The following is a 16419-nucleotide window of genomic DNA, read 5'->3' on the forward strand; positions in this document are numbered from 1 at the left end:
CTCTACACCAGAACGAAAACGTTGAAACCATCGTTGTGCGGTGGAAATGGAAACTGTATCGGGTCCATAAACTGCACAAATTTTATTGGCAGCTTGAGATGCATTTTTGCCTTTGTCATAGTAGTACTGTAAAATATGTCGGATTTTCTCTTTATTTTGCTCCATATTTGCGACACTATAACTCACGAACGACTTAACCAAACAAAACACTGTCAAGGACTATATTATAGCGCGCAAAAATACCCCCTTTCCAACAAGCTATAGTATGACTCGATACAATGAATACAACTAGAACTACGCGCTTACAATGACACCTCGCGGAAATACCGCAGGACTTTTTTGACAGCCTAATATATAGGTTATTAGGTGGCTGATCCGAAAAATTTTAAGAGATAGGGGATCATAAAAAATCTTCCACGCTGATGATCAAATCTTAACTACGAAAGAATTATTGAATTTTTCCTTGAGACCGGATTTTTGCCTTAAAATGACTGAACTGAAAATTCAAAAAGTGCGCACGATGCTTTCATTTGAGGAAAATTTGCATAAAATTATGTTGTGAACACATTTAAATTAGTGGAAGATAACAAGATGGATAATAGTGTGGTGTCAAGGAAAGAACTGTAGAGTGGTTGGAGAGCTTCAATTTGGCTGATAGAAACAATCCAGTTTATCATGCATTTTTGGAAAATTAATTAAAAACACAAAATTTGAAGTTGGTTCCTTACATTTAAAAGTTGATCCTGGGTTCTATTAGTTTGAAAGTTTTACAATTGCATTCTATGCCAAATTTTCTTATTTTTCAAATGAACAGTATAATTATTCTAAGGAGCGTACTTTCTAAATTAGAGTCAGTTTAAGACATAAAATTAGACTTAACAAAAATTCTACAATGTCCTAGTTGAGAATTGACTACATGCGTAGGATTTTCTCATCAAATATGATCCTCTATCACCTCCTGAAATATTCTATAATTTATCAGAACACTGGCTCAATTGTTTTAAGTTGACGACTAGTGATGCATAGACAATCTCCTGCAAATGTAAATATTTATTCCTAGAAATTAATGAAATGAAAATACTTTGGAAAAATGATTTTACACGCAATTCTGTATGAAAAACTATACAGACGTTATTATCATATATTGTTCTCGAGATATAACAAAACGTGTAGAAAATTATATTTGATAAAAATCATTTACGCATATCATGGAATCTCAACCATTAATACCCCGTAACTATAAAAGTTCGATCATAGGAAATAGTTGGTCATTCACAATTTACGTGAGATATTTTTATAATACAGATTCCACTGAAGAAGATCCATGATATGAGAGAAAATATATGAACGTTTGACTGGGCAGCACTCTCAGGCTTCTCAATCCGTTTATTGATAAATACGGAGAGAAAATTCTTCCTGTCCACGTGGACTCAGTCTATACCCCCTCCCCCCCTCTCCGTGGACAAGAGTGGGCATTTTCTTACCCCCTACCCCCCCTAAAGTTGTCCACGTGGTATGTGGACAGCCCCTATGGATTATACTTCTAACAGGTTACTAACAGGTTTCTTCATGAACCGTAATCTTAACTTTTGCGTAAGTCATGTTCGCGAACATTCCCCCGTTGATAATTGGTGCTTCACTATTCCAAGATCAGTTTTAAACCTCTCTCTGTCAGTTCGGAAAGATGTTGCAAAGGTTTTCATATTACACGTTTAATGGGAAAATAATAAATTCGAAAAATTTAGAACCACCCTTCTCATGGTGTATTTATCTCATCATCATTAAGCTTTTTCATCATTGGAAGCATCAAAGCACAGAACGCTACGAATGCTGGAAAGCTCTTCTTTGAGAAGATAAAAGCTCGTTTATTGAATGAAACTAAGTAAAGTGCGATTCACATACAACATCCACGTCACGTTACGTCAGTTATTCTACCATGCAATTCTCATGAAACCATTCACATACACCGGCTGCATAACAACCCGTCAGCGACCGTTCATCGAATACGACCGGCAGGATTTGTAGAAAACAATATTTGACGGAGACGGACGGTTCGTTGGGGTTTTGTCTGGGCTTTGTGTCTCGGCTTTTGTTTTGATTTTGGTTGTATTCTTTATGCCAACATATCCCTTAGTTCCAAATTTCGGAGTCAAAATCATTCGCGACTAGCTGAGAAAAATAGCCTATATATTATTATTGTTGAATAAGGCTCGGGACTACGGGGTTGAACCATTTAAATAATAGAATTCAATGATTTTCATTGAATTTTTATAAATTTAGTACTGGTTCTAGGTATGTTGATTCGAAAGAGGGCATTGCAATTTAAAACTGTTGTAGGTGGCGACACCATGAATAACATTAAATAAATCATTCGTTTGACACTTGACGTGACGGTGCTGCTGCAAGCATAGACTGCATGTGTGAATTGGTCGAGACTTTGACGGAACGTGGACGTTCTTTTCCGTAACGTTTATGTGAATCGCACATAATTCGATTTTTCGTCAACAAGAGCTTCCGTCAAATTGTTAAAATAACAGGTATGGTCGTCGCCTGTGTAAACATACGCTATCAAAATTAATTTTGAAAAAATCTCGATTTGTCCGACGTCGTGGAATTTTTCCAATGTTTTGACGTAGGACTACGTCTTTCATTTCTGTACCGGGGTGTAAGTTCAAAGCTTCGAAAACGAGAGTGACGCTGGACTGCAAGGTTTTGAACGTTAATATCTCTTTACCGGTTGAATGGAGTGGTATAATAATCACTTCATCCGAAAAATGAAATGTCAACGAGTTATATGATTGTCACGTATTGGTCCAAAAAATCGTTTCAATAGCCTAAAAATTGCTTTGAAAGCAAGCTATTGAAATCGTAACAATCTAGCAATCTTGATCATGATTGGTGATCGCAATGTGTTCCCGAACACGGACGCAAAATCTAGGCACCTGGAGAAACCGTCATAGCGAATACATGCAAGCTGTGATTTGTTTTGCTCGCTTGCATTAGTGTTTGGGAAACCATAGCGGACACATGCAAGGCGTGAGTACTTTTGCTCGCATCAGTTTCTGTTCTGCTCTCGCATGGAACAGTCCTGAATAATTGTTTGCGTGTGAATGCGTCCAAGCGAAGGAATATTCGCACTTATTTACACATTCGACTTGGTGTTCCCGTGATGCAATCCAATAGCATTAGTTTCTGTTCTGCTTCCGCATGGAACAGTCATGAAAAATTGCCACATCACGATAAAAACGAAATTAATTTTATGCAAGGTTATATAGACTTCATTTCCTTTCACCGTAAAATGGTGCCCTCAGTTTCTATTCTACACATGGAGTGATCATGAAAAATCTCGTGTTATTCTCACGAAAGCAAAAATGAATCATGTATCAAACATCTTCGTTTGCACGAGGCCACTCAAATTCTATCGATGCGTTTCGGGGCCACCAACAAGTTCGAAAGAGTTGAATTTTATGTTAATAACTATTCCATACTTATACTCATTCGCCCACACACTAATAAGAAATACTTTCAGCAATCTTTCAAAATATTCGTTCATTCATTCATTGAGAATTGATTCAGATGTAATTTCAAATAAATGATTCCCGAGCCAACCGTAGTTCTACGTCTACCTTGCGGTTATATCACAGATATAACCCATTTCTTGTTCTTTTTTTGTTATTACTTGCTTGAAAACTTTTAAACAATGACCGCATTTCGAAGCACTGTGTTTTCCCTGACCAATCCGTTTCTATTTCGCTATCGGTCTGAACGGAGCCAATACAAGTAAGCCGGAGACACTTCTACTCATATGCATTTGCACACCGGAATGTGTTTCCCTAACACGGACTTAAAACTGAGATACCTGGTGAAATCGTCAGTGCAATTACATGAAAGTTGCGGGTACTTCGTCCTTCAAAAATTTCCAATCGTAATCCCTATATTAAAATTAAATTTAAGTGCATTTTGTTCGTATTTTTTCACGGCATCTCCAACAGCATGCTGAAGCAGGGCTAGTTATTTTCGAAGCTAATAAATGTGATTGAATTTTATTCATACAACTCTCACTTCCACTACAGTCATTTTCGGTGGATTAATTTCAGTGTATCGGGGTGAAGTGGAAACGAAATATTCTCTACGCATACAGTAACATTGATTCTTTTGTTTCGTTCCTTTCCTCTTTCGTTCTCTTACAAGTATAAAAGCAGAAGCTTTCACTGACGATTAAAACTGCTTGAACGGGTTATATTTATTTTCATTTCGCATGTTAGAGGATGCTTGCTGCTTTCAAACGTAAGTTTTATTTTACCAAAATGGATCGTCGCGGACCGTGTTCGAAATTCTTCAATCACTTGGAAATAACATGTTTCTCTGTTATTTGGAATACATGTTTGTTACAGAAAATATAATAAAATGAAAGACGGCACAGATCGGACTATTCCTTTCTCAAGTTTTTCACCCTCTCTAAGGGTGAAAAGAATTGTCCGATTTGAGCTGTCTTCATTTTTTTCCTGTATCAAACATGTATTCCATGTTACGAAGAAGCATGTTATTTGCAAGTACGCTGGATTCTTTTTTATGCGTTTTTTGCATGATATTTTTTACGCTATTCGCTCAAAATTACGCGATTTTTTTATGCGATTTGCTTGAAATTACGCGATTTTTTTTACACGATTTGCTCGAAATTACGCGATTTTCGACTAGGTCTGCGCTTTCAGCGTGCCCACGCAGAATTGTGAGCGCACGCACAAACGCATACACAACGCCGGAAGCACGCGCACGCACATACCATTGGGTGCACAAACACGCACACACACGCGTAAACATGCACAAACATGTGCACAAAAACGCGAGCGCACACAAACATACAAATGGACGCACAGGTGCGCACAAACGCACATACACGCGCACAAACGTGCACACGCCCAGACGCACGTGCGGAAAGAATCGAGCACGCACGTGCACACACGCACACAAATACGCACAAATACGTGCACGCGTACGCACACACACCCACACATGCCCATGCACAAAAAAACGCGCACACCTGCACACAAGCAAGAAAAAAACACGCGTAAACGCACGTACACACGCGCACACAAACACGCACAAATGCGCGCAAACACGCCTACACATGCCCGCGCATAAAAAAGCGCACACCTGCATGCAAGCAAAAAAAACACGCCCAAACGCACGCGCACACACGCACACAAACACCTAAAAAACGCGCGAACATACACAAACACCCACACAAATACACGTGCACGCACACAAACAAGCACAAACACAAACATCGGGCTGTCGAATACTCGGCTATCCGGACTCGAAGCTGATCGGTATCCAGTATCCGACCAAACCACTATCCGTTTCATCACTAATTTCACACTGACAACTAGCGCCGGTAAATAATTACTCCTGCAGGCATACTACACAACACTCACTGCACCGTTTTCATTAGTTTCAGTGAATAAGTTTCGAATGCAACAAGGAAACATTCATTTCTATACAAACTGCCAGAATACATGGATGCTTCAAATTAATTTCTAAGTGACGATTTCTAACGTCGCTTTTGTTTGCAGAATGAAAGGAATCAACGTGAAATGAAAGGAATATGTACGAAAGAGACGAGATATTTTTCTTATTGTGCGTGAAAAGAGAATAGATATATTTATAGCCTGCATGGTTCTGGTTCTGTTCTAAGAAGCGATAGACACATTATTGAGTGACGATGTGCTAATTGAAGTGAAATTGTCAGGCCCTGTGCTGAAGTGCCTGACTTGCAATCCTAGTAATTCAGAGCAGAGGCTCAAATCCAGCTGCAAGTGAATCAATTGATTGATAATCATCGGATTGCTGTTCTACGTCGTTGAAAACGGCTTCGGGTGAACATGTTAGCTCCATTATCCGTTGTGACAGGCAAGATTTAATCAACGATTGATTGTTACATTCAGTGCTTCCGAGATCGGGTCCAGTAAAAGCCTCAGCCCTTCCCATTTCATACTGGAAAAAGAAAGATCAATAAATTTGATGCACACTTTCAGTAGTGTTTGTGTCTGTTTGGCTCTTGTCAAATCATGTATGGCGACTTCTTCCGGATGTCGAGTGCGTTTCTACGACATATTTTTTTTCATATCAATAGCAGAATTCACTTTGTCATCCTGTTTTCTTATAAAATTTGTGATTAGAGACGAATAAGTAAACTTTCGTCATTTCCGGTCATTTTTCAGATATTATTGTTAATTAGCTACTTATCGTTTGATCCATTGACTGTCACTCCCGAAACATTTGGAAAACTCATCGTGATATTGTCTTCAATTCATTGTCTGTTGCACTTCTTGAGAACTGAAGAACTTCACGCTCATTCTCACTTATGTAAAAATTTCTAGCTAAACCAGTATTCATAGACTAAAATTGATAGAGCTTGAATCCTCGTAAGCATCACACAGCTTTCGATAGCTCATTACTGCTATTTTATTCAAATGAAAATAAAACAGCAAAACTTTCCACGAGTGCATTTTTGTTAGCACGAAAGATGACATGTTGAAAAATATCAAAAATAGAAACGTTCTTCACACTTTCGAAAAATTATACACAATTATTACACAATTATACACAACGTCTTCTGTTAGAAATCTTTTGAAACTTACTTGTACACCCAATAAATTCACACATCTTTTTGAAACATGACACTATTTTTGCATCGTTGGATTTAAATCGTACTGACACTACAATGCAATTTCAATGTTATACAAACTATAATAATGTTGATATGATTTGTCTAGGCCGTGCTACAGAATTTATCGATTGGTATTTGTTGTACAGCATTTCTGACCCTTATATTGCCATTGAACTTTATGATGCATTTGTACCTATTAAAATCTTAAGGGTAAAGAGAAACCCATGGTTCAACAATGCAATCCAAAATGCCATAGTCAAAAGAAATATTGCGTATCGCTTATGGATTACCACCAGAGATCCTTCGAATTTTATTCAATACAGTCGCTAGTAATCTTTACAAAGTAATGAATTGATTTTTTGTACATCTTTACTAGAGAATCCAACGCGTTGACCAATAGCTCCTGAAAATTTAACCTGTAATAAAAAAAGAAATATCTTATATTTAATTATTTTTGGTGACTTGAAATAAATGAGTATAGTATGAGTATAGTAGATCTGTCCTTACTCCGAGGATTAATTCGTATTCCAAAAGCTACACTATACAGTTACCTTCGGTTCTATTGTAGGCTTTCCATTTCTGCTGAATGCCATAAGCGAATAATGCATAACACTTCCCAGGTCATATCCTACCCCATTGGTGGTGCTTTCCTTCTGTCTGTCCTTCCTAAAGTTTTTCGTTGCATCAGGCCGTATATTCTGGGCGTTGATTTTCACAAACCGTTCCCTATCGTAACGATTATGTTCATGAAAGAACCCAAGGGCATGCATTATCTCATGTAAAATCGTTCCCGTTTGGCGCAGGCACACACCACTCTGAAGATTGAGGATCTGCTTTCCACCAGTCCGACCAATCGCTGACCAGCATCCGTTTGGAGCATTCTGAATCGAGATGAAATCCGGCTGGTTCACTCTCGGTACAAAACGAACGCAGGATTTTTGACGGAATAGCTTGAAAGCATTCCGTATCTTTAGTACTTCGTTGTAACCTGTAAAAAGCGTCATTTACTTTTATCACAAGCACATTATTGAATTATCAAGACTCACTGAAGTCATCGCTTATTTCATAAGGTACCACAGCTTTTTTCCATGTCCTACTCTTAAACTTCACGGCATTCTTCACTAACAGAGGCTGATAAATGTCTCCTTCAGCAAAATTTCCCAGCTCTTCAGGATTCGAATAGCCGAACAGATGTCCCAAATCGGTATGATTCCCGTTTCTTGGATTATACAAATCCTCGTCTAGGTGAGACAAATCAAATTCGTACTCTTCCAATTGTGCAAAGGTTTTAGAAAAAATAGGAAACAACACCAGAATGAACAACTGCTTCATGTTTCTCGCAAGAACTGTGACTGTTGATCAACTCGAATGCTCCAGTGAAACAGAATGTGTTCTTGTTGTAGCACACATGGGGTGTAAAGAACCCCCAAATTAATTAATTTTGATTACATGCCATCAGATTTCAAATGTAAAGATCTAGGTCAATGCTGTGAGTCCGGCGTAACATGTCGATATTCTGTTATCAATGTGCATTCTTTCGAGCGCCGTCGATCCAATCGGTATTCAATGAACGGGAAGCCAATGGCTGCATAGCAACGGCGACTTTCATGTGCAATCCATACAAAAAATGGCATTTCGCGCCAGCTTCTCATAGAATTTTTTTTTTTTTTGAAACTCGCCCTTTTAGTTTAATTCTATAACAAACTTCATGTTTTTCGCGTGTTCATTCAAATGCATTGTTTCCTTCAATTGATTCTCTTTGTTTATCATCAACAACGATTGTTGTCTTCATGTTCAATGTTTCATATGACGTTAGGCATTATTGAATGTATTCCTAAGATTAGCATATTATTATTTTATTATTCTAGTCGATGGTGACACTACTATGAATCTACACATCATAGCTTCTCTAGAATTGATGTCTTCCAATATCGGCATAATGATAATGAGATAATGAGGCCACCTGGAACTACCATGGACTCTTCTCGTATTCCTATCGTAGCGTTTTTTTTTTGACGTAGGACTACGTCTTTCATTTCTATACCGGGGTGTAAAATCAAAGTTTCGAAAACGAAAGCGTTACGCCGGAGACCGAGATTTTGAGTGTTAATAGCTCCTAAACAACTGAACGAAATGGTATGATAAACACTTCATTCGAAAGATAAAATGTCTACGCGTTCTATACTTGTTACTTTCTGATCCAAAAACTTGTTTCAATAGTCTTAAATTTGCTTTCAAAATAGGCTATTGAAATCACCAATCGGTATATAAGCGAGCGCCGCTCGGAAATCCACTCAGTTCTAATTGAACAGCGATTGGAGCATGTTGTTGCTGTTGTGGTGAAGCTCTTCATTTATCATGAAAGCGCGGATGAACGGTGTCACCAAGAGCCTGTTTGTGCACCTTAGGCCAGAAGGGAATCCATCAGGAGGAGAGTGATGCTACAAACGGTTCCCCGGGAAGATCTCGAAGCAGCCGCTACACACACACACATACACGCACGGAATTCTTTCCGTTTGGATCGAGAAAGATCCGGAAAATAATCTGCCAGTTCCTCTAGGAATTTTAAAATACATTCATGTGAAAGAGTTTATTTGAATGTTTTCTATCCATGTAACACTGTGACCAAATATGTTTCAATCAAGTGCTATTAACAGATGGTTATCGAGTTAGCATTAACCACTGGTGGGCTTCCAGTATCGAGGAAAATGTGGAAATATCTAATCGTTACTGAAAATAATCTGCCAGTTCCTCTGGGAATTTAAAATTACATTCATATGAAAGAGTTTATTTTAATGTTTTCTATCCATGTAACACTGTGACCAAATACATTAGGTTTTGTGATTTTTCAATCAATCGCAATCAACAGGATAGCTTCTGAAGATTATTCTTCCCCATCAGTAGGATATTTCCGTATCCAATATTGGATGCATAAAACCTTGTGCCTCCAACGTAACGCTCTCGTTTTCGAAGTTCTCCAAATATTAATTCATTCAGAATGAATTCAGATTCAACTTCATACAAATGATCTCTAAATCAACGATAGTCCTACGTCACCCTTGCGGTTATACCATAGATATAACCCACTTCCTGTTTTTGTTCTGCGAAGTTACTTCCGCTTCGAAACATTCTTTAACAATGAACTATCAATCCACACTACTACATGTTGCGAATATCGGTTTGGTGATATTTGACAATTTAAGAAGGTTTGGCTTCATTTTCCTAAAAGACCTATGGCATAATTGAAAAATCATTTTTGGAAGACAGTAGAACCTTCTATCGGCTTTAAATGAAGCGTTCAACGCCAACGGTTTTAGTCGCTATAAAATCGATGTAAAATTTCTACTTCGAATACTGAAAACAACAAATATTGAGTAACTATTATCAAAGGTAATATTCACTTAGTTTAAGGTAATTATGTATTATTGAAACCTCAGAAATAATTGATTATCTAGAAAATTATTTGTGAAAAATTATAATTTGGACATCTTAAACGACAAATTTCTGAACCATATCGAGTTATCATATAATGCTTTTCTCTTCCATAGTCCCGCGTGCAGTTACATACATGAGAGAATACGTTTTTGAACACATTTGTTGTACTCCAGGCTTTCGTCTTGCTGAAGACGGAGGACTGGATTTTCAGTCAAATAAGAAGTACATATAATTGTACATAACATAATAACAGACTCCAAAAACCAACAATAATCTATAAACAAAAAAGAAACAATTTCATGTTAAAAAAAATATGAGTATGTATACATACATATTTTTTAAATGGCTTAAATCTGAAACTTAGTTCGGATAAAGTAGAAGGATGCCCTGGTGCAGTATCCAAAACAGTCTTCAGAATGCAACTTGGTGCTGATGCGCAACAAGATGTTTGTACCCAGTTGAGCTCCCACTCCTTGTGCACTCCTCCTCTCTGGCGAATGAGCACGCTCCAAAACACAGATGAAATGTTTCGTTGTCAGCGCCGCTCTTACGCCCAGTTTTAAGCAGAGTTTTACGCTGAAATTTGCGCCGTGCTTGCGCCGTATTTCTATACTGCGCGCTTGAATCTGGATTGCTCTCTCTGTTGAGGTATTTTTCTTTACACAAACGTATACGGTTCAAATGGGGCGCGCTGTTGTTTTAACGCTTTGCTTAGAACGAACGAAGACAAAGCGTGCACTAGAATTTGATGTGTTTGTGTGTGTGGGTGTGTATAGAATGAGACGCGCATCACACAAGTGAGAAGAAATGTTTAGTATCTGAGTTCTGCGCCGGGTACATTTTGCGCTGTCGTGCTTATGAATTTTGTGCTCTTCGCACCAAGAGAGAATTCGAGTTTTCTTTGAACGCGCGCTGATGAAAATTAAACTCAGCGCTACGTTTGTTTTCTGAAGACTGATCCAAAATGAGCAAAGCCTTGTTGTTTATGTTATTGTCTCGCATATATTTTTTTTTACTTCTGTACAAAAGTGATTTTCGAACCAATCCTCAAAAGTAGCTTAAGTCATCCAAGCTTTCTTGTTGAATCTCCATATGACGGGTAATTGATTTTTATTTAGTCCTTTAAAAGGCCTTTGATTTTTGGATAAGTATATTAAAATCACCCGCGGCATTTGCAACAAGAAACAAAGTTCATTGTTCTTTAGACGCCTTTTAGACACCATGAGGCACTTCTTCGGTTGATTATGCATCTTCAAATTTCACGGCTGTTGTTGTTGCCAGTTGTTATCAATGAGCCAAACTACACAAATTCTTCTACCACCTCAACTTCGTCACCGTCGCTGCTACTATCAAGAAGGATCCTGCTACGATCTGTCCCTCCTGCTAGCATGTATTTAGTCCTTGACGCATTGATCCCAAGCCCAATCAGCCCTGATTCATGTTTCAGTCGGTTATGCATGTCCGCTACCGTCGCATGTGTTCTTCCGATTATGGCCACGTCATCGGCGAAGCAGATAAACTGACTTGACTTATTGAAAATCGTACCCCGCATGTTGGAGCCCACCCTCCGCATAACACCTTCTAGTGTTGAAGACCAGACAGGAGAGTCCATCACCTTGTCGAAGGCCCCTGTGAATATCAAAAGATTCCGACAGATCGGCTCAGATCGCAACAGTCTTGTCAACTTTTGGGGAAAGCCGTGTTCGTCTATGATTCTCGATAGCTGTCGTCGGTCAATTGTATCGTAGGCGTCTCTGAAATCGACGAAGATGTGGTGCGTAGGGACTTAAGCCAGGCATGGATCCAGCCTGATAACTTCCCGCAATTTTGCTTACTATTGACGATAGACGGCGAGAAAGGATCTGGGAAGAATTTCATATGTACCATTTAGGATCGTGATTTCACGGTAGTTCTCGTAATCCACACAACGGTCGTGTTTTACGTTTATCAAATGAATATCACACGCCCTCCGCGATATGCGGATAACTCTACAGATGTATACATTCTACAAGTTTTCCCGTTCCTTCATTGAAGAGCTACCTTACGAGGCCATCGTTACCAGCTGCTTTGGCGTTCTTCAGGTGATTAATCGCCTCGTTGTTCACTGCGCCGGTGTAGTCCTGTTCAACGGAGTCTTGCTCTCCTGTCTGCGCGCTGTTCAGTTGTTCATTTTAGTGCTGTCTCCACCATTTAATCACCCCGCGTTCGTTCATCGAAATACCTCCTTTATTCCTGTACATTTCGGCACTCGGCACAAAGTTCTTGTGCGAGACGTTTAGTTTCATATCATAAGTAGCGGGACTAATTAAAAACACGTTTGGTAAAAAAAAAAGTTTTAAAATAGAATTCATTTTCACAAGTCCATACAATGTGCGTTTGAGGTGTGAAACAATTAGACAGATAGTGGTCCTTTATCCTCAATCTTCTTCAAGATTCCCAGAACCCGCGCCACTATGGTCTGAACCACCTTGAGGTTCACTTTTTATACAAATGCAACCATTTTTGGCAAACAGTTTAGTGTAGCAGTCTCAGATTCCGAATGCTGTACAAGCTTGTTATTGTTCTTGACGACTGACAGTTTACCATCACCAGGTACTGGTCTGAATCAATGTTAGCACCTAGATAGATTCTGACGTCGAAGATATCTGAGGAGTGGTACAGAGGCCAAGCTGCCGAGATGACGCGATCGGAGTCCGCCCCCGACCGGCCATCGAGAGCGGTGGTCTCTCGCATTCAAACATGTGCTCAACTGATTGCCCGGTTAGTTTGGAACATAGGAGACGATCCTTTAGTAAGGTTACCGACCATTGGACGGCATACATTTGTCCGGTTAATTTTGGTTTTGAAATATATCATTCATTGCTATTCACAACTATTGTACCATGATCTATTATATCCACACTTATAGGTATTTCAATTTGGACGTATTGTTGGAAATGTGAGATTAATAAAAAAAAGTCACAGGAGGGTTGTATCCAAGACACGACCGCATAGTTGACGTAGGATTCCGTTAGGCTATCTGCTGCATGCTGATTTTGGATAAATTGTAAAACTCTTCGATAATGATTTGGGTCCGTTTTGTCTGGTTGTTAGGAAATGTTTGTTCACTCCACCAGTGTCCATAACCGAGTGATAATGATAGAAGGATGGTGATTAGTCATTAGATAGTGCGTATCACGTACCAAAGCCGCCCTCTGTATTCCTGGACGAGATGGCTCCTGTGTAATGTATGGATGAAATAAAGAAAAAAAAGCTCATCAATCATCATCGAACACAAATTTTATCACCAGAAAAAAAGTGTTACTTTAGTATAGAGAAAATATATTTGAAATGGAAAAGGTAATTTCATTTATAATTTTTTTTTTCTGAGTGTTTATTCAACCTATTTCCTTTTCGCTTTAAACCCAACGGAACACGATGCTACATGCCTCAAGGCGAATTTCAATTGAGCTAACAGCACCCAATACGATATATAGAGCATATGTGGAATCACTTTTTCGAATACTCCTTCATTTTTCCAATTTTGCTTGTCGCCACGAACTTTCGTTGGGAGAAAAACAAATTGTTTCATATTTCAAGTCATTTTAACACAATAGCTACCATATACAATTTTACGCTTACAGTTCCGCTAAAAGTTTCAAAATACATGATCGGTCATTGATATGAAATTTCACGAAGCAACCAACATAAAAGTTCCAAATTTTAATTTTATTTATATTCCATCTAGCATAAGTTCTATTCAGCTCATTGAAACATCATTTTTCAATCTAACTATCGATAGATTCTTATTGGAACGAAAATAACAAAAAAAAACTCGTTCATCACTCCCAACTTATCCGCCAGCACGTATGCAATCAGCAATGCCCACGCTAGTTACAATGAGCACTATCCATTTGTGCGCGTCGTTAGTTAAACCTTGGATTTGAAATCTCTGTTAGGGAATACATGTCGGTGAGAATAAAAGCTCCCCCTACTTTCATGTATCTGCGATGCCGATTTCCCCCAGGCAGCTTGGTTTTGATGTCTCTGTTAGGGACCCGCCGCATGTGTCGTCAATTTCGACCTATCAGAAGTGGGTATTTCCGTTAGGATAGGGGTTGAGATTTTTCAATTGTTCGATAGTTAGTTTCATGACATATATTATTTTAGTCAATGTAAAAAATTGTTATGGAGTGCCGAAATTGAATGACGCAAAAATCTCATCAATCCATCATAAAATGACTGAGCAATAAGCATTTGAAATTGGACAATTTTCACGGTGCGCTCCATTTTCGATTTTCAATTTGTACCCCAATATGTTCCCGAAAGACGTAACCCTACGTCAAAAAAGATCTTTCGGACCATCCTAAAATGATAATGGTAACCTATTTAATTTGATATGATCATCCGAATCGGTACAGTAGTTCAAAAGTTATGAATTGAGAACAAAGTCATTTTTGAAAAAAATGGGAAAAAAATTTGATGGGTTGAGCCTAGGGGCACGGACGGGATCTTGACAAAGGACTGTGATTGTGTGTAATAATTGAATTTGAATTAAGTTTTTTCATTTTCAAATTTTTTTGAACCATCAAATGGAAGCCCCGAAAAAAAACCGTTTCCTGTATGAACTTGTATCCTTTAAACGAGTTAGATGAGATAACGTGGTAGAATCAGGAACCACATTCTGTTCAAAAATGTACACAAAAAAAACATTAAAACCATTACTACTCTTTTCTTCTGTTTATTCAATTATGCAGAAGAAGACAAAGAGTTATCATGTATCATTTTAAAGCACAGGTCTAAAAAGTGAAGATCTACATAAATTAAGCCTAAGTCAAATAAATCTATGACTACAGAAATATACTATAGATAAAAATAGCATTTTCTCCTTCGTTGTCACGTTGTCCGGAAAATTCTTTGTAATAACTTTATAACCCGGTGATGTATATTGAGTATTCTATGGCCATGAGTGCTCTCTTGGGGAGTTCGTGTTGCTGCTGTAGTGAATTGATCTCAGTGGGTGCTAAGTTTTGCTTATGTATAGGAAAGGGAAAGGAGAATGGGAATGTTCATTCGAGGAAGTGAAGCAGGTTTCTTAGGAAGACATATATGGGGAACATAATATTCGGATCGCGACTACGACTACTCAACTTCTAAATCAGCACCGAGTTACAATCATCAATTGCATTTTTTACATAACCGAACAACATGCTCGATATTATGACATCCTGGACCACAATCAAGGGTAGTGAGGGCAAATTGATCATGGGGGGGCAAAGTGGTCACCTGCTTGTTTGGTAGTATAACTATTGACTATGAAAAATGAAAAAAAAAATTGCCCTCTCGATAGCCATTGGGCCATAGTTCTATGCGCATGGTATCTAAGGAATTTCACGTGAAATTTAGTATATTCAATCTAATATATAGGGGGGTCTCCGTAGCCACATTGGTTGCGCGTTCGCTTAGTAAGCGATCGATCGTGAGTTCAAAACTCAGGGCCCTCATTGACCATCTTTGTGTTGTTACAGAATAACTACGTCCACGCAACAATCATCAGCGATGGAGATCGATCCACGGTCGAAATAAGATCGATTCATCCATACAACTGCTCTGCTCTGCAAGACACATCGGGCTGCTGTTCTATAAATAACTCAACAATGATCAATCAACTGTCTCCGATGTCCGGTCTAACTGGATAATGGAAGAACAGAACGAAAACTCTTACGCCTATATGGCAACTGTGTAAATGTGTACCATATGCAATGGTATAGAAGGGAATACTCTAACGCCGAAAACATGGCAACTGTGTAATGTGCTAATTATAGATATGATAAACATATGACATGTACACGATTGAAATTCGGCTCTGTTACAGCTAAAATGCTAATGAGCCTAAAATAAACAAAAGGGATAAGAATCTAATATATTGGACAAATCACAGTTTGGACAACTGTTCACATATTCTAGGAGAGGTTAACAGATATTTTGTTCAATCTCAGCGATTAATTAGCACAGAGTTTTCTTTCGTGTTTGGGGGCAAAGTGGTCATAGGCGTTATTCACTTACAATGTTCTGTTTACTAAAGCTGATATATTTCGTCACATTCTGCTCTTCAAGAGGTTTCTTTTGTGGTATTGACCCTGGAAAAATATGCCACTCCAACTAAACGAAGCCTTATTATGCGGAACGTTATGTGTTTCTTACTACATTTTTGTATGCATGAGAAAAATTAAATTGAGACTCTAGGTGAATAGGCCAAGCTTATTTCATAAATGTACCTACTATATCAAGTATGATTTGAACAAATTTGGACGAAAAAAACACATTAATCTATC

At 38.4% G+C, this 16419-nt stretch overlaps 1 protein-coding gene across 1 annotated transcript; it reads right to left on the reverse strand.

Moving 5' to 3' along the window:
• Positions 1 to 6996: 6996 nt before the first annotated feature.
• On the reverse strand, positions 6997 to 9358 carry LOC129769367 (hatching enzyme 1.2-like). Its single transcript, XM_055771597.1, has 3 exons — positions 7717 to 9358; positions 7222 to 7658; positions 6997 to 7086 (listed from the first exon to the last, which is right to left on the reverse strand). The coding sequence occupies exons 1-3, from the start codon at positions 8000 to 8002 to the stop codon at positions 6997 to 6999; spliced, it is 813 nt and encodes a 270-aa protein (XP_055627572.1). The 5' UTR covers positions 8003 to 9358.
• Between the last annotated feature and the right edge of the window lie 7061 nt (positions 9359 to 16419).

This window comes from Toxorhynchites rutilus, chromosome 2 (genome assembly GCF_029784135.1).
Source record: "Toxorhynchites rutilus septentrionalis strain SRP chromosome 2, ASM2978413v1, whole genome shotgun sequence".
Taxonomy (NCBI): domain Eukaryota; kingdom Metazoa; phylum Arthropoda; class Insecta; order Diptera; family Culicidae; genus Toxorhynchites; species Toxorhynchites rutilus.